The sequence below is a fragment of the Neodiprion pinetum genome, chromosome 7 (genome assembly GCF_021155775.2).
Source record: "Neodiprion pinetum isolate iyNeoPine1 chromosome 7, iyNeoPine1.2, whole genome shotgun sequence".
Classification (NCBI taxonomy): Eukaryota; Metazoa; Arthropoda; class Insecta; order Hymenoptera; family Diprionidae; genus Neodiprion; species Neodiprion pinetum.
The window spans coordinates 201298-218833 of NC_060238.1; the positions used below are offsets into that span (position 1 = coordinate 201298).

Sequence of the window (17536 nt, forward strand, 5' to 3'; positions counted from 1 at the left end):
AATATAAGTAGCGGCAGCACTGTTCAGCTGATCGGCGGCGCCGTCAAGGGAGAAATACCGAAAACTCGACAAAGTCATTTGTAATCTCGCGTGTGTGCGCGCGAGTGTATTTATTTTTAACAATTGTGGCCTGGGTTGTGGCGAACAACGCAGGCATCATCTGATAATCCGTCGTTTCGAGAGCAAAGACGAAATAAGGCGACGCGAGTATGTTCAAAAGCGGCTAAAGAACCGGAACTGCCGTTCCTCGACGGTGGCGAGTGTTCGATAACAATAATTTTCATTCCTCAATCGTATAAGCGAGATTATCAACCGCGCGAATAAATACGAGTCGCAAATCGGCCGTTCGGCGGACAGGAGGGAGGAAGATTCGGTGAAGCCGGAGAATTGATACGTAGATGAGAAATCAGCGCTCGGTGAGCTGAACAAGGAAAAGTGTGCGTGTGGGAAAGGTTCGAAGAGCGGTCAAGACTTTGCGCTGATATCGGCGAATATCAGCGGTGCGAGTATCTCGGCTTCACCTCGTATGGCTCAGGGTAAAATATGGCCACGGTATACGAGAGCCCGTTCCTTTCGAACAGGCTTCGCCAGATCGAGGAGAGATACGAGGAGCCGACTACGTTCGGCCGTTGCGACTGCACTAGCTACAGCTACCTCGCCCTCAGCGTCGTCCTCTTCGCCGTCGGCACGGCGATAACGATTCTAGCCCTCGGCGATGTCGCCAACGGCTACATATTCTCACACCTAGGACACATGTGGCTCGTAGGACCGATATTCATATGCTCCGGACTGATGGTCGCTGTTAAGTGCATGCTCTACCTCAGGCGAAAATCCGTCATACAGATGATATACCATCAGCGACAACTATTCCGAGTGAGTATATAATAATCCGCCGTATTTATTTTCAACAACTAATCCAATCGCGATGCATAATCATCATCCATGGGGTTGAAGTTAGCGACGTTAGCGTAACGAAACATTGGGCAGAAAAAATACAAGTCTTCAATATCGTAGCGACTTAGAAGTGGCCAAGTTTTCAAGGCATCAATTTCTTCTGCCTTATCATAATATACTGCATGTCAGAGATTCCTGAAATTACGAAATAACGAGTTTTCCCTAACACTTATCATCGCAATAACGTTACTAATTTCAGACTCATTATTATCCAGGGCCAAATCTCTGTAAGCGTGTTGTGTTTCTCTGCTAAGGCGGAAGAAATCGTTGATGTCCAATTTCTAAATGACTTTCAAGGAATTGGTATTCCAGAACACCAGTATCATCAGTTTGTTACGATTTGTACTCAATTGTAGACCATGATTGATCCTAAAGGTGCGGAGTAACGATTTTTTCGTAAACATGCATCGTTACTAACTTCATCCTCATGTTTATCTTCGTGATTTCTAATCTTGGTCCAGATAACCAACCGTCGTAATCGGGACGCGTGCTTTTGTGTGTGTGTGTGTGTGTGTGTCGCGTCGCGTCGCGTGCTTTAATCGCGATTTCTCCTCCTTTCGAATTGCAAAGAATATGAAAACAAAACTAAACGAAATCACGACGAAAGTTCCACGGTCGAGACGTCGGAAACAGAAGTTTAAGAGTGGTAAAATTTTATTATATTGAAGTTAGTCACGTTATATCGTTACGATTCATGCTGAGGAAAAATTGTTATTTCACGATTTTGGAATTGCTTGAAGTTTAGTAAACTGTAATAAAACACTCATACTTCGAAATCATACTTTCCTCAAAATCGTTAAAAAATTAAGAAAATGGTGATTTTTTCCCCAATATTTCATTACGATAACGTTACTAACTTCAACCTTGTAAAATTTTCATCATCGACAGCCTATGACAGGACGTCGTAGTGATTCACAGTTCCGGGCTATCAGAAAACAATATGCGCATATCACGGTATTTTCAGGTATCGGGTGCTCGCTGCACGCTGCATTATCGGCAGCTACGATGTTCGATGACTTTTGAACTCACACTTTGTGTGTACAGTCGCACCTCGATTCCACGGACTTTGATTCTGCGAACTTTCTGCCCCTATTGCAAGAGTGACCGTAGGCGGGATCTATGGAAGGAGTCTGAGGTAGCACCGGGTTCGGTTATCTGGGAACCTTGATTCTGTGGAATCCTGGCCCAAGTTGTCTGTAGAATCGAGGTCCGACTTTATTACTTGTCTACGTAAGCACCTGTCGTGCCGTTGCATGCTTGTTACCGTATCGTTTCTCTGTGTTAGGTGACTCACGCGTAACAATACGATTCGCAATTTAGAGCTTGAAATTTAGTCGAGTCAATTGGTACGGATAATTCATTGAGACGTTGTCGCCGATGTATCTGATTATTTAGAGAAGTAGAAGATTCGATACTTTTCCTAGTTCCCTCTATCTCTGATGAAAAGCTTTTCTCCATGTCACTGATAAACAGGAACGACGCAGGCTGGTATTCAGCTTTGTTCAATTTCTCTTATCAAAAACAATAGCTATCAATGACTGATATTACGTCATCAATTGTGCCCTATTAGAACGAAAGACCGCTTCGTCAGAATTCATTCCTCGCCCTCCTCCTGTGTGCAATTCCTCCAATCTATAACTAGTTTAATCATCGCCACTCTGAGGATAAAATATCGGAATGACTATTTCGACCATTCGAAACTCGTCGAGACTTTGTGGGGTCATATTCAATGCGAATCAGAAGACTCATCGCTATGAATAGAGTTGCCTTTATTACATATTCAAAACTTTGCATAGATCTTAACAATTTTTAAAAGCTCATGTCAAATATTACTTTCATTCTCACCGAAGATTCGGAAACATACTTCAACTGGCGACTTACTTATACCAGATCGCAAGAGTGGGTCACATATAATGAATTAGTTGCATTCGTGTATTTCCAGTTGCACAGACAGTCAAAGTTAGGAGCCGTTTAAAAATGCAATGTAAAAGTAGCGGTGAGAGAGATGAAGCGAGAATAACAAGAGAGACCGATAAATCGTGAATATGTTTCATGGTCACACAGTGAATTGTTGTTATTGTCACCGGTATGCGGGAAGTCATATGTGAATTTTTCTTTTCTTTTTTTTTCTTTTTATTTAACAAAGAAGCAAACGAACAGACATGCTAAAAGGTATCGAATTCAGGAATAGCAGTAGCAGTAGATTATGTGGAAAATTTAAATCATCTTTAATTTTAAATTCCCTGAAGAAAAGAGTACGGAAAAGTTGCGTTAAGTTCACTTGACTAAATTTGACCAAACAACTAACTAGGTATGTTTACATTCTGGCGTTGTCATGTGAAAAATATTTGTCTCGGTTAAATATAAAAAGAAGTAACAGCAGCCACAGCGGCAGAAGGAGAAAGAGAATAAGCGGAAAAGAGAGAAGTAAAAGGTGGCGAATTGTCTGCTGGTAAAAGCGAAAAAAAATTTTTCTTCAAAATGAATTCCATATTTTTTCATTCCAGTTCTTTCTTGATTGTCTCGGTATATCGTTACTATCAGATATCGTTTAAATGTGTTGTGATATTCAGTGTCAGAAACAATTTCTCTAAAAATTTACTGGGCAAAAGTAATAGAAATAAAACTGTGAATAGTCATTGTAAGTTAATGAAACTAATTAGTCAGAAACGTAGTTTTCCTCTTGCATGTTTTTTTTTCTCTTCCCTGCATTATCGTCCGCATTATGCGATAAATTCCGTGTAAATTATAAATTGGTCAGCTTCCTGAAAATAGTGGGAAATTTTATTACTTGACTTCAACAAATCATACAGATTCCGAACCGCATTTAATCACCATGAATTCTCATTAAACGCGTACGTCTTAAGCAATAAGAAAAAAAAAACAATGCTTACAGCATTTACAGGAACTGGCCGGCGCTCAGGCGGTGAATGGGTCCGGCACAGGAACCCCTGGCCCGCCCCCGTACGAGGTCATCACCCAGGGTCAAGGACCAAGTGAGCTGCCGCCTCCTTCGTACGCCGAAGCTGTCGCTCTTCTTCAGCAAGCAGGTGTTCAAGGTAAACATTGTTCTAGCTATTTCGTTGCCCAGCTACGCACACAATTCATGTACCTGCATCGCGACACAAATTCTTTATATGATATTAGATATAAGCAAGGAAAGAAAAGTTTTGGAAAAATGATGGAACGATAAAATCGTAGGTTCAATTTCTAGCAGCTGTGAGCCAATGACCGAAATTTAGGGAAATCATACAGACTGTTTTAAATCAGCCTCACGAATAATTTCGCGTGTTTACTTACCCTCGTTATTTTTTTTCTTTTCAAACTCTCTTACATCAACGACGCGGCGTTGAACGGCTTATTCTATCTTGTTATAATTGTTTTTTTTTTTTTTTTTCTCCCCCTCTTCATCCCCCTGAGATTAGATAAAAAATTATTACTTCCAAGTGTATTATTTGAAATAATCTGGATTATTTTGTTCTATCCTGGTAGTATTATTTTCTTTAATTACTAATATTGCAAAGCGATTAGGATATATATGAAATTCCCATATTAAGATATATTATGCAAGTACGCCTGCATTCTTATTGGCTTGCTTGCTCAAATACTATGCGAGAAATGAAACTCATTTCGCACCTCTCGGCCGCCAGCTCCCAACTGTCTAGACAGATGTGTTTGATCTTAATCGTACAAGAGTGGTATTACCCTGTATCGTACAGTATAAGGATAAGCAAGCATATCGATGATGCTAAGGCTGCATTTGAGACTTGGTCTCATTTCTGTTATTTTTGTCTTTATCCATTTTCCTTTCTTCTCTACGCCATTTCAGTAATAAAATTATTATTCTCAATATTTTTACGAGTGGAACAACGAAGAGAAAAACAGGTTCATTGCCTTCTCGCGTGCTGTTATTCCATAGAATTAATTTACAGTATTTGCTCGATCGTGTGCCTCGATGTGCCACTGGTTAATGCAGCTATACACATCCCATTTGTTGTGGATATGAGAGAAACGATATATGTACATATAAGATGATAATAATGATAATGATAATAATATTTGCTGCTGCTGCATTGGTACAAATGCAAAAGTATAATATATCTAATGTATACGCACGATTTGTATCACTGCCAGACATTTTTGTTTTTAAATTTGCTTAATTTTCCTATTTTAGATGACAAGCTCCCTGGAGTTGCGACATCCTGTACATCGGTAGCAGTGGGCGAGGCGGGAAGGACCAAGCCTTGAATGACCCACGTCGGAATTCACTCTTTTGTGGATACCGGATTGCATTGTGTGTCACTGCTTCCTGCTTCGATTGGATAGTCAGTACATTGGGGAAAAAAAAGAAGAACGACAGCAACTTTTGTATTGTTACACAGCTTGGAACTGAATAGAGAGACTGCCGTTGTCACTGCAGCGGACAATTTGTCGACCTTCACATATTGTCGGCTGGCTGGGTACTGGTGGTGAGTATTTCACGTTCTCTCTGCCAGCAAAAATCCTAATTCTGCAATATGCGTGAGAGGATGACCTTGTTCTTGACATATCTTCCAAAGACAGTCGGTTAGGCAGACTGAGAAATCGATCGTTCTCCTTTTTTATGACGTTTTTTTTCTTCCTTCTGTTTACCAAATGACAACAGTATCTTCCAAATAATGTTTTCTAAGACTGTCGACACGTGCCCCTTTTCCCGCCACATTTTATCGCCGTCTACATTTTATCCTCAATCAGTTTGGTTCGCTTTTTCCTCGCCCACGCTAGAAGCATACCTTTATTTTACCCTCATTACCTATCCTATCATTAAAAACCACAATCTTAATCGTTACGACGGAACGTATCGAACGAATCCATGAAAATTGTCATATACCAAAACTTATTGTCGGTGCTAATTCATTTGTGTTATACATGGTATCTTCAAATCATCATTATAATGGTTATGATAATGATAATAACGGTAACAACTAGGTTTATAAGTTTCGTATTGTGTGCATAGCTGAGGAAACTTAGAAGCTTGAAGTATCGTTGGAGTAGTAATAATAATAATAACAACAATAATAACAATAATAATAACATCAACAACAACAACAACAGCAACAACCAACAATTATAAGAACAAGAGGAAGTATATTGTCGAGTGTGCGTCAGCCACCTCAGGATACTCTTCTTGTGGATATAATGATGACGATAATAATAAAAATAGTAATAAGTATTATAACTATGGACAATCGAGTTAGTTAGTTAGTTATTACGATCAAAACTGTTGCCTTCTACGAGATAGGTGAACCAATTAATTAGGTATGCATGTATACCAAATTACCCGTACTTTAGTTACAATCCCACGTCTGATGCGTGCGTATAGTCAATGTACGTGATTCGTACGGAAGTGTAATGTCTCTACAATTTCCAATTTATTTACGCTACTTACATCACTAGAAATAGGGCACGTAAAATATTATTTTTACCTTCAAGTTATCATACGATGTTTAACCTGATCGGCATATGTACTGCTGCTGTACGTATTTGCTTAAAGCGTCGTTTACTTAACGTGTATTACTTTCAGGCGTCCGAAGGCAGCTTTTGCTTTTTTTATTTATTTTTTTTAAATTGTTTTATTTTTATTTTTTTTACTCTTACATGCGAATGCAAGCCTTGACGATGCCCAAGTCTTCCAAACCTTTCAGACTTAATTTTAATTGAAAGGGGTTGAAGAGAATATCCAATGACTGTTAACAGGGAGAGAAAAAGACGTGTAACAAGGGTAAAAAATTAAGCAGGCGGCGGATTCTCAATTTCACCCAAACCAGTTGCTTTTCACTAGCTGTCATTTAAACGGCGGGTAAACTTTAATAACCTTGATGTCTGATTCAATTATTCTTGCCAAATCAATTGCTTATTGTTTCCCATTGTAAGGTAATCCATCATTTTACACTTCTCGATGGATTAAATTTTATCAGAAAAAAAATGTTACTTGAAAGTTAATGAAACCGATATAGTTTTTCTTTAAACTGCAAAGTCTCTTGCGCAAAACGTGTTGTTTTCTTTTTTTTCGTCTAGTTTTATACAAACGCATCAACTTCTAACAATTGATCAGCTCGTGATTCTAATGATTATAAGTACTATGATACGAATATAATAACAATGATCAATAGTTACTTGACGTATTTAAAATACTTGCATACATACGCTATATTCACACATGTATATAATAGTAACAGTAACATGCGCATAAGTGAATAGCAAAGAACTATACATATGGTGGCCAGATGCTAGGCAAAATAGTTTTAAAAGTACATAACTTTAACGAGTAAACGTATAGTTTCGTATAGTATATAGGTAGTTAGGCAATATACAATGTATGTTATGAAAAAATTATTATAATGTAGTGAAGAAATCACGATTGAATATTTTTTTATATATAATAAAAAAAAAAAAAAAAGGAGGGAATGAAAAGAGAAACGACACTCACAGTAAGACTGCTGTTTTGCCTTAGAAGAAAAAAGAAGAAAAAAAAAAAAAAGAATTAAATAATACGAAGCAACAAAGAACAGAAGGATATGTTACTCGCTTATTTTGTCGACGCTGTGAAGTATTTTCTTCCCTTTTCATATTGTTATTAATTTAATTTCTTTCCAATCAAAGTTCTCCTCTTTCTCACGTCATTTCAGCTCGCAAATTGTGAGGGATAAAGAAAAACGCACAGCGTTCATACAATAGAAATAGATGTTTGAAAGATGATATTTGAACTCGAACAGTATTAACAAGAATATGATATGTCATAGTACTTATTGTTAGAAAATTTTTGATTCAAATAATGGGTGAAGGTAGTTAACAAGGATGACTTAAAATCACGTAATGTTTCATTTGATATTAAACGAAATTTTCCACTCTCGCAAGTTTTGCGAGTCAAAACATAGTTGAAATAATACTATTGAAAAGATAAATCTCTTGGCCATTCCGAACTGAAAATAAAAATTTGAGGAGGCAATGAATAAATGAATAATTCTCAAATACTTGGAAAACATTATATCGAATGTGTACGCAATTTATACGTGTACCAATAACATCAGAGTTTGCCTTGAGACCAGTTCTACGCATATTTATGTTGATAGTAAACAGTGTTATTTCAACTTACCGCCCTAAAGACGTTTATGAATTAATAAATTTTCGCGACTGTTTATCAATGATAAATTATTTTAAATCGCGCAACGCTTTTTCACCTCTAAAATATTATTTTATTCCTTGAGCTTGGATTGTTGAATAAATCAGACGAAAATTTGTCATGTGCACAAGATTCAGAAAGTTTATTTCATTTATTTATTTTTCTTTTTTTGTTTTTTCCGTTATAGGACTTTGTTTTTGATTAAATATCAAACTTGTTTAGCTTATAGTATACAAAATAAAAGGAATAGAAAATTTAAAAAAAAATGAGAATAACCGTTGCGCTATGATATGCAGTTACGCATATTTATTGTGAAACATAAAGATTGTACAGTAAAATAAATTAGAAAACAACGAAAATTGATCCATGTAGATATGCAATTGTTGTTGAACTGTTTTGAAACCTACAAGTTATGAAATTAGGCTCAATATTTATGACATCGAGCAAGACAATTTGGAATTTTACGAAATTTTATTATCAAATAATCTATAATAATACGAGTTGTACATGATGAATATATTATACATGTATCATATAATTCACAGTGGATAGTCAGGGGGAACAAACAATTTTTTCACTTTTATAAGGAATTGAATTTAATTGCAAATAATGAAAGGAGAACTTGGATGACGAGGTCAACGATCTTAAGATTGAGCCACGGCAAGCATCTCTTCCTGATGGATCAAGTGAGTCGTGTGATTGACTAGACCCATCAATTTCGACAGGGACGCCGACCAGGCATCAAGAAGAGCAGCCGGTTCCTGAGCACCGGTAAACCGAACCACACCCGCCGGCCTGTCTGTACGCGCGTTGATCACTCCTGTTTCAACCAAATTGCAGAGGCACGACTCTGTCTCTTCCACTGGAAGATCTAGCAGTTCCGCCATACGAGTCAGCGTTATCTTTGTATAATATTTAGCCATTATTCGAATATTCTGCAAAAATATGAATCAACGGTTAGCGATTTACAATTCTATGCTATAGATTGTACAATTGACCTTTGCAAATTTTTCTGGTAATTTCCTTGACTTTATTTTCACGGATTCGAGTCATGTGGAAGTGAATATCAGCTCTAAGCATCTTCTAGACTCAAGACTTTTTTCACTTTTGTTTTGAATTTAACCTCCCTACCCTGCGTCAACTGGACCTTAAACCAAATATTCAAATGATCAAAAGACTTGAGCCGATGAATTGAGATGAATGTACAGGGTAGGTAAATTAAATTTAAACGACTCATAACCGTCTGTGTACACCTGAATTTCAGTACGATTAAGCATAGTTTCTAACTTTGATGTTATCAGTATTCTTCAACGATTTTTCGGTGGTCGATAAGATATGGCGTATAAATTTCTCTCAAGTAAAACAACCCGGTAATCTTACATGTTCGACGACACGATTTCTGAGTTCCGTCCATCGTTTAGAACCTTCTTCGGTACCCGTAGAGAACACTTCGGTGGCTCTTAAGTCTCTTTCGTATATCTCGCAGAGGCCCGACCATTTGATCAACTCCGGGTTAACGAAAAGTCGTAGTAGCTCTCTGGGAAAATAATAACAACGAGTGATCGGCTGTAGCAATGAAACATAATCTATAAATGCAAACGAAAAAAGGACGAATGTTTACTTGTACGTCGGTATCTCGTCCAAAAGCTTGTCCGCCAGGAGTCTGTGGGTGAGATCGGCCTGCTCGGGTTCGTGCGCGGCCAATACGAGGTACAGCACGGCGCGAGAGAGGGCGGTGTGACGTTTCTTTGGGTCATCTCGTACCGCGGGAGTTTCAAGGACCGCGCGATTGTGTCGACAGAGCTGGAGGTGCCAGCCTTCGTGACGGGCGAGTTCCATCATCAGGCTAGAATGAATAATACAGAAAATCATTTGCGGACCAAAACGAACAAAGAAAAAAAAACGAATATATTCCTTCGTATGTAGATTTTCCACGTACTCGTAGTACTTCAGTTTCAGGGTCTGAGTTTCTTCATTGTTTTCATCCTCGAAGAATTTTATATTTATCTTCTTTGCTATGATCTGGGTACGGATGAAATCTTGCTTCGCTAAGCACAGGCGCATCTGTTCCAATATCAGAGAAGCCTTTTCTCGTCTTGACATGCTTCCGTACGTCTCTACCTAAAACGGACACCGTATTGTTTGGGTTATATTCCTCAAAAGAGTAATATGGCAGATAGATTTTCCAAGAATTCCTTGTTACTCGCCTGCAATTCTTGCATGATTGTAGCTGCTCCGGTAACGTCCCCGTCCTCCTCCTTCAATTGAGCTAAGCGATGCGTGAGTCGTGCTCTTTCAACTTCGACGTATATCTGCGAAATAATTGGGGGTCTGAATTGGGGGAATCTGAATAATTGGGGATGGAGATTAAAATTGCTAGATCCATTCCAAGCTCGAATAACTCAACTTTTCCAACGACTCACCTTTCCCTCGGTAACCGAACGCAGTGTTTCGATTAACTTTATCATGGTTTCCTTGTCGGGTGTTTTGTCAACGTAGGTGCAGCACTCCTGAACCATTTTGGTTACGGCTTGCTTCAATTGCGAGCGTCTCTTTGACAGGAGAACTATGTGCTCGTTCAGAGCCGTCCAGTTTTTGGCTTCCAAGCATATTTCTACAATGGCGATCAGGACGCGAGACGTGGAGACCATGTCTGCTCCCTGAAATCATTCGATACAGCGTCAGATGAATGAATCAGTTTGTTTCTGCCGATCTAATTCTTGAGTTATCTGTGCATCGAATCTCACCGTTCTGGTTAGTTTTTCTAACGCCAAAAGCTGGTCCAAAGCATCGTGCAGTTTACCTTCCCGTGCCAGTTTCTTACATTTGGGAATTTTGGTGTCGCAGTTACTGCTGTAGTCCACTTCCATCTTTATTATCACCCCTGAATCTGTCGCCGGTGTGTCTGCCATTTTTTATTATTCCGTGTGAATGTTCTCAACTGTAACAGAGGCCTGCATTTGTTAAGAGAAATCTAACGGGATACGAGATATCGCAGTTTCTTAACGGAATATTTGTCCAGTTTTTCGCTGCGCCTTGGTATTTAACATTAAACACGTACCTAACTTTTGTTTATTTCTTGCGCTTCACTGTTTGTGGTAATTAATCAACGCACAATACTATTTGGTTACAAGGCTCTATTCTCGAATTCAAAATAACTCGAGCTTCTAGATGGCTGGTATATTAGACAGTGCGATATGCAAAAGGGAGGTTTGTGATCATTACACTGCAGTTTTCGCAATCTCTTAGATTTAGGTTATACGGAGTGGAATTTGATACAGGAAAGAGCGGTTCGTACTTCATAGATAGGCAACACTCGTTATTTCAAATAAACGTTCGAAATAAATTCCTTGACTGCCGTTCGCTCCAAGCAAGGAATTTCATCGTAGCTTCGAAGTTATTGAAATTCAGAATGTGACAGGTTATGTGATTACATCTTCGGCATAACCCAAAACCGAGAGTACGTAGGTGAATTAATACTCACGAGAATCTCGAATCCAAACGAACGTTTCGCACAGTTTATACGGAACGAATAGTCTTTTATATGCGCGTCCAGCAAGCAATTATAAAAATCACGATGTATAATAATAATTGATAAATCAGACTTGTCAGCTTTCGAAGGAAACGCTTATAATACGCAGACGTCAAATGAATGTTGTTGAAATTTTCGACGATCGATTAGAAAGCGAAAAAACACCTCATCCAATTTTGCCGTTCGATGGACAATTATTTATTTGCAGTATTGTTCAACCGATTTTTTGGCTACTCAAGTGAATAATATCTGTCTGACAGTTAACTCGATACCTTAAACTTAAATTTCAGCCGATTTGGACTCAGCAGTCATTGCAGTTCTGGGTAGATATCCGTGACCAGCTTTGTCAGACGAGTTTGATTTGGTTAGGATTTGAGGGTGTGAGAGGTGCTCCACGGTCAAATATCTAACGCGTCAACTAATATTTTCCAGCGATCTAGTCGCCGCAATTATGTGAAACTACAAGGTGCTTGCGAATAAAAGGTACGTACATAGATGTATGTAAGGATGCAACAATTAGTACTTAAATGAAAACAAGCACGATTCACGCAGTGGAATTTCAGACTAACTTTGTTTTTGTTTGAAAAACAGCACCAAAGATCAACAAACGCTTGTTCCGCCCTTTGAGGCTCGATTGGGATGGCTGATAACGAAGAGGACAGTCTGCCAGCTGTCGAGGTGCCGGAGAACGAGGATCAGGCCGGAGACGCGCCAAGCGAAAGCGATGCTCCGCAAAGTCTGGAGCCGATTTCTTCGGACACAAATTTGGGGCCCAGCGATCAGTCCCAAACAGTGGCAAATAAGGATTTGGCTAAAAGTAAGTTTCTTTTGCGGTCATCTTTAGGTGAGAGAGGACAAGTCTCACTTTAACATTTTAAAATTCTAACCGAAACTGACGCATGCTTCTGTAATTGTTCTGTAACACAGTTGACGTCTACTTGAAGGCGACAGGCAATGCGCCGATCATGAAGAGAAAGAAATGGACCGTCAGCCAGGATCAGCACATTGGCTGGATAGCAGAGTTCATTAAGAAATATTTGAAACTTGACCCAAATGAGAGATTGGTGAGAAAAACTTGTCACACCCAGGGTCATTTTTTTTCTACAGATTTTATTTACACTGTGCCTTATGTTTCTTTCACTCTTTCAGTTTCTGTATATTAATCAAACGTTTGCACCAGCACCCGACCAGACTGTTAAAAACCTGTACGATTGTTATGGTATCGATGGAAAGCTAGTAATTCACTACTGCAAATCTCACGCCTGGGGATGAACTTCGTTCTGAGCATTTAAGAAGGAGCTAACAACGAAATGATGGTATTGTTAAATCCGTTGTACAATCTACTTCTTTCATATATACGCGACATCTTTGGTCTAGCTTCAAATTCTTTCTCGCCAATGGAAACTGCGAATCCGATAACCTAGATAGTGGTTTTACATTTATACACTATATGTGTATTTTTATCCGAGATGTTGAAAAAGAGGAGAAAAGATATTCCTACAGAGAGGGAAATTTCCAAAAGACATTCAACGCTTGTTATTTGAATATGAATGCAGGTGAATTTGAGATTATTCCTTTTCAGCACTCTGCTGTAAATACAAGTGAGGATGAGTGGGTTGTGGGATTGTTCTGCATGTGTATATCGATTCATTTTCTTTTATTCCATTCTAAAACCGAGTGAAAGCGTTTCATTCTATTCCTATACAAAATTCTCAATATGTGTAAATAAATAATTTATATCCTCAAAAGGCACGATTAAAATATCATTGCGGAATCACTTGGTGATATTGCAAGTACAGGGATAAAAAACGATTCGGAAAATCAGATGGTTACATTGATAGAGATCGTTATTTCCCAGAGCAAGTATTGTAGGCACAAATATTTGATCGTATTTGCGGCTTTTGTTGCCGATCGATAGAAGGGTCACAATTTTTCTTCTTGCCATCAGCTTCTTTCGGAGACGAAGTCTTTACCGATTGGTAACAGCTAATTATTGACGATTTTTCATGCCTATTTGAATTCACACGATTCTCAGTTCCAACTGATGGCTGTCTATTCTTCATGGGAATAGAGCGTGATTTTCCGTTCATTTTATTCTTATCGGTGCTCTGTGATCGTTCTGCCATATGAGTATTAGAACCACTTCTGCTACCAGACTTGTTTGTTGTCGACGAACTAGGCCTGGTAAGCTTTGATGATGATCCAGCATTTATCCCATGTTCATTGACCGGAACTTTTACCTCTCCTTGTTTCCACTCGCAGGTTTGTCGAGTTGGTTTCGCAGGGTCGCATGTGCAAGATGTAGACTCCTTTAGTCCTACAGTAAAAAAATGTCAGTATGTACTTTTTTAACCGGAATCTATCGTCGAATCATTTTTGTTAGGGTCTGAAGTATTAGTTTTAACCTGAGAAAAATTCTACCTGAGTGAACGCTCTTGACGCTCTCCAAATCCTTGCTCCTAGCAGATGTCTCCATAACATTTTCACCCCCGTCATTCGATCCGTTGATACTCAATTTATTCCATTCATCTTCGCGAATGCTACAAGTCGACCTAGACCGGTAGCTCTCTGGAGGTTTTTCGAAGACTGGTTCAATAGGACATTTCCAGACCATAATGGCGCCGTCGGCGCTAACGGTCACTATGCGTTTGCTGTCCGGACTAAATTTGCACGCAGTGATTATTGCCGCGTGACCAACTCCTATGTGGCTCGTCTCAGCCGTATGATAATCCCACAGTTTGACAATGCAGTCGTTTGAACCGGTTATAAAACTCTGACCGTCTGGACTTATGTTCAGACAATTCAATGCTCCGACGCTTGATCCTTCTATATCGCGGACCAGTGAACCATCCAGAGTTTCCCAGTAGGCTATTTTCCTGTCTGTTCCACAGGTTAAGACTTGAACTGCGTTTGGGCTGAAGCGAGCTGCCATGTACATTGTGTTTCCCATTAGGACTGTTCGCCTCACACGTCGTCTGAATGAATAATTTTTTTGTTTTTTTCAATGAAGTTGAAACCGTTTTGATTAATTTCAATTCATTATTCAGAATTGTAGTGCTATTCTTTCTTTTGTTTACGGGTACTTTGATTAACGAGTTTCTGCGTTATACTCACACTATATCCCATATTATACAAGTACCGTCGCTACTTGCACTTATTACTTCCTCGTCATTGCTAGCGATGTGTAGCGATGTCACAGGCCCCTTGTGCTCTTTCAAAACGCAGGCCAACTTCTGTACCTCAGGTTTCACATCCCAAAATCTCACCTGCGCCAAACGAAACGTATACAAATTATTTTTATTGAGCGTATTTCATTGCAACAACAAATTACCTGTCCGTCGCAACCTCCACTGATCAGCAAAGTACCGTCGTAAGTAATGACAACGGCAGAAACAGCTTTAACATGAGAATTGTGGATTGTAAAAATCAGTCTTCCAGTTTGAGGTGTAAATGCTCGAATAAGCCCGTCGTTCCATCCTTAAAGTGAAAAGAAATCAGATTAAAAGAAACTCGCATATTTCTTGACGGTAAAAAATCAGTCAAAAAGAAAACGTTGGCACAAACCGGAAATAATCATCCTTCCATCGTAGGAGAAACATATGCTCGAACAAACAAAATTAGGTACTGTAATCCGGAGCAATTCGCTCTGCGTCTCCAGCCTCCATACTCTGACGTCGTCCTTGCTACTCGTGGCGAATACCTCCGAATAATTGCTGCACAGGTATAAGTAGACCAGTCATCCACGCAGTCTGTGACCCCTGATTTGGCCAAATCGGGATACAGGGCTGTTTTTTTCTGGAAGCCCTTCGAAATAACGTATATTTTATTATTGCCATTTTGCAGTATTCGTTTTTATTTACGAACTTCCTCGCGGATTCAGTTTATACGAGTTCGTCAATTTGAAACTGTACGTCATTTTGAAGAGATTCCAGAAACAAACAGCCAAGTACCCCAATGTGGTCAAACCAAAGTATTGGATGACTGGTCCAGTATTTAGCAGTGTTGAATGATTACAAAGAATTCAGTGAAGGTGATAAATTTAGTCTCCTAGTTATCTGGACGAATTTTTAAGTTCGTATTTAACTCACTGTGGAAATGCAATGTCGTAGATAGAATTCGTGTGGCAGGTAACAAGCAACCGTATATCAAAGTCCTCCAGTTTTATTTGATATATTTCGCAGAACACCGTACCGACAAATAAATATTCTTGCTTGAAAAGCACCATAGAAGTGACTGTATTCTTCACGTTTGTTTTAGCCAGCTGCAGAGATCGATGTTACAATTTGAGTACAACAAAATGCTGAATATTTCAACGAAATAATCATTTCTTACAGTCAGAATCTGCGCGGTTGTCGGTAATTTTAATTTGGCCTCTCCAAAATTTGGCACTGGTTCGCTTTCCAATATCTTGACCAATTCCACTGTTCCATCTCCTGCTCCAACCACCAGTCTCTCATTGCCAAGCAAGGTCAAACCAGTAATGCCTCCCGCGTACAATATCGCCTCAGTATTTGTTTTTTTTATATTCTTAGGGACTTTTGAGTAGCAGCCAACCATCACTGGGGTTTTCACTGGCTCCATGAACTCCATATTATGATAGAAGTTTAGCCTGAGTGAGAAAGTAAAAAGGTAAGTGCCAAGAACGCATTGTGTTTTTAAATCGCTGACGATCCGCTCCTTCTCATCTTATACCTCGCTCTGATCAGATCCCCCGAAGTTGTTCCACAGTAAGCATTCTCGTCCCTAGGATCGACAACAATGCAGTTGACGGACCTCCGCAATTTTCCTACTTTCACGTTAACTCCGTAGACCTTTCGAGTCTCTCGGTATATTCTCCAGACCTTCAGCGTTCTGTCGCCGCCTGTTATAAAGCACAAGTCGCGTAGGTTCATTCTTGTTATCGTCCATGCGTCACCAGCAATTTCGTTGCTCGCGTACGACCCTGAAATTTGGTGAATGGTTTATTCAGTAGCGACATATCAACAGGGGTTCAGCAAAGTTAATTACCGCACATCGCGTCGCCCTGGCTTATGTCCCAGACAACAACGTTACCGTCGTCTCGTCCCCCCAGACTGATAAGAAAGCCGCTTTCACAGGTGAAGCAGACGTCCTCTACGCGAGCTTTGTGTATTTCGTGGCTTCCCTTTATCGATAAGTCTTTGTAATTCCAGACGATCACCATCGCCTGAAATAATTCACAATTAATTGCCGAGCGTCTGATCTAAGGGTTTGAGCCGCTGTAAATCACACCTTGAAGCCAACGTGATTTATCTGTCCAGACCCAACATAATTTCCACAAGGTGAGACGCAGACTGCGGATATGACGTTTGTGTGACCGGTGAGAAACTTCTGCTTTCCAGAGGCTATATTTTTTATTGTCACCTTGTTGCCCATTGCGTAGATCAGGTGCTCATTGTCAGGGTGAAGCTGAAGGCCCTTTCGGCTCACACCTGTCATTTAAAATATTAAAAATGAGACTATGAAGCGGAGAATTTCTCGGAAGAGGTATTGAGTAAGCGTAGGAAACTACGAACCATCGAAAGCTATTATTCCTTCCAACTCGAGATTCTCCACGTCCATTTTTACCCTTTTAAAAATTACCCCAAAGGCTAGCTTGTTCAGTTAAAATTGTTCACCGCTTAGCATTTGAGCGACATTAGACACTTCTGTCAAATTATTTCTGACTCAGCGTGCATTGTATGGTTACGGGGATTACAATTCCCCTCCCGTTTCCATGGAAACGCGGGACGTCAAGTTTAAATTCAAAGCGAAGCAACCTACCACGTGAACCAAGTGATGCTTCGATGAAGCGAAGTCATGGGATGAACAACAAAATTGTGATAAAGAGAATGAATTAGAGGATACGGTAAATTATTAGCTTGGGAATT

General features: G+C 39.5%; 4 protein-coding genes across 9 annotated transcripts; 2 read left to right on the forward strand and 2 right to left on the reverse strand.

The window, feature by feature from the left end:
* Nucleotides 1-20: 20 nt before the first annotated feature.
* Nucleotides 21-7416, forward strand: LOC124223816 (uncharacterized). 3 transcript variants are annotated; one of them, XR_006884360.2, is made up of 4 exons: nt 23-873; nt 3851-4013; nt 5129-5423; nt 5951-7416. XR_006884360.2 is itself a non-coding variant. In XM_046636122.2 (3 exons), the coding sequence occupies exons 1-3, from the start codon at nt 544-546 to the stop codon at nt 5200-5202; spliced, it is 558 nt and encodes a 185-aa protein (XP_046492078.1). In that variant the 5' UTR covers nt 21-543; the 3' UTR covers nt 5203-7416. The 3 variants fall into 3 exon arrangements, 2 of the variants coding, with proteins under 2 accessions (XP_046492078.1, XP_046492077.1); XM_046636122.2 differs by having other exon boundaries at nt 21-873; nt 3860-4013; nt 5129-7416; XM_046636121.2 differs by having other exon boundaries at nt 5129-7416.
* Nucleotides 7417-8568: 1152 nt separating this feature from the next.
* Nucleotides 8569-11762, reverse strand: Rpn5 (regulatory particle non-ATPase 5). 3 transcript variants are annotated; one of them, XM_046636077.2, is made up of 8 exons: nt 11601-11762; nt 10864-11070; nt 10540-10776; nt 10324-10428; nt 10056-10237; nt 9738-9962; nt 9497-9653; nt 8569-9051 (listed from the first exon to the last, which is right to left on the reverse strand). In XM_046636077.2, the coding sequence occupies exons 2-8, from the start codon at nt 11026-11028 to the stop codon at nt 8761-8763; spliced, it is 1362 nt and encodes a 453-aa protein (XP_046492033.1). In that variant the 5' UTR covers nt 11029-11070; nt 11601-11762; the 3' UTR covers nt 8569-8760. The 3 variants fall into 3 exon arrangements, with proteins under 3 accessions (XP_046492033.1, XP_046492032.1, XP_046492034.1); XM_046636076.2 differs by having other exon boundaries at nt 10864-11057; nt 11601-11761; XM_046636078.2 differs by lacking the exon at nt 11601-11762 and adding an exon at nt 11178-11545 and having other exon boundaries at nt 10864-11057.
* A 213-nt stretch (nt 11763-11975) lies between these two features.
* On the forward strand, nt 11976-16277 carry Atg12 (Autophagy-related 12). 2 transcript variants are annotated; one of them, XM_069137651.1, is made up of 5 exons: nt 11976-12131; nt 12240-12465; nt 12576-12712; nt 12798-12964; nt 16181-16277. In XM_069137651.1, exons 2-4 carry the CDS (start codon nt 12288-12290, stop codon nt 12918-12920), a joined length of 438 nt encoding a protein of 145 aa, XP_068993752.1. In that variant the 5' UTR covers nt 11976-12131; nt 12240-12287; the 3' UTR covers nt 12921-12964; nt 16181-16277. The 2 variants fall into 2 exon arrangements, with proteins under 2 accessions (XP_068993752.1, XP_046492085.1); XM_046636129.2 differs by lacking the exon at nt 16181-16277 and having other exon boundaries at nt 12798-13032.
* Nucleotides 13296-17534, reverse strand: LOC124223786 (cilia- and flagella-associated protein 52). Its single transcript, XM_046636060.2, has 11 exons — nt 17183-17534; nt 16899-17098; nt 16656-16833; nt 16341-16590; nt 15981-16257; nt 15737-15909; nt 15213-15361; nt 14980-15125; nt 14763-14914; nt 14070-14623; nt 13296-13965 (listed from the first exon to the last, which is right to left on the reverse strand). The coding sequence occupies exons 1-11, from the start codon at nt 17226-17228 to the stop codon at nt 13496-13498; spliced, it is 2595 nt and encodes an 864-aa protein (XP_046492016.1). The 5' UTR covers nt 17229-17534; the 3' UTR covers nt 13296-13495.
* Nucleotides 17535-17536: the final 2 nt, after the last annotated feature.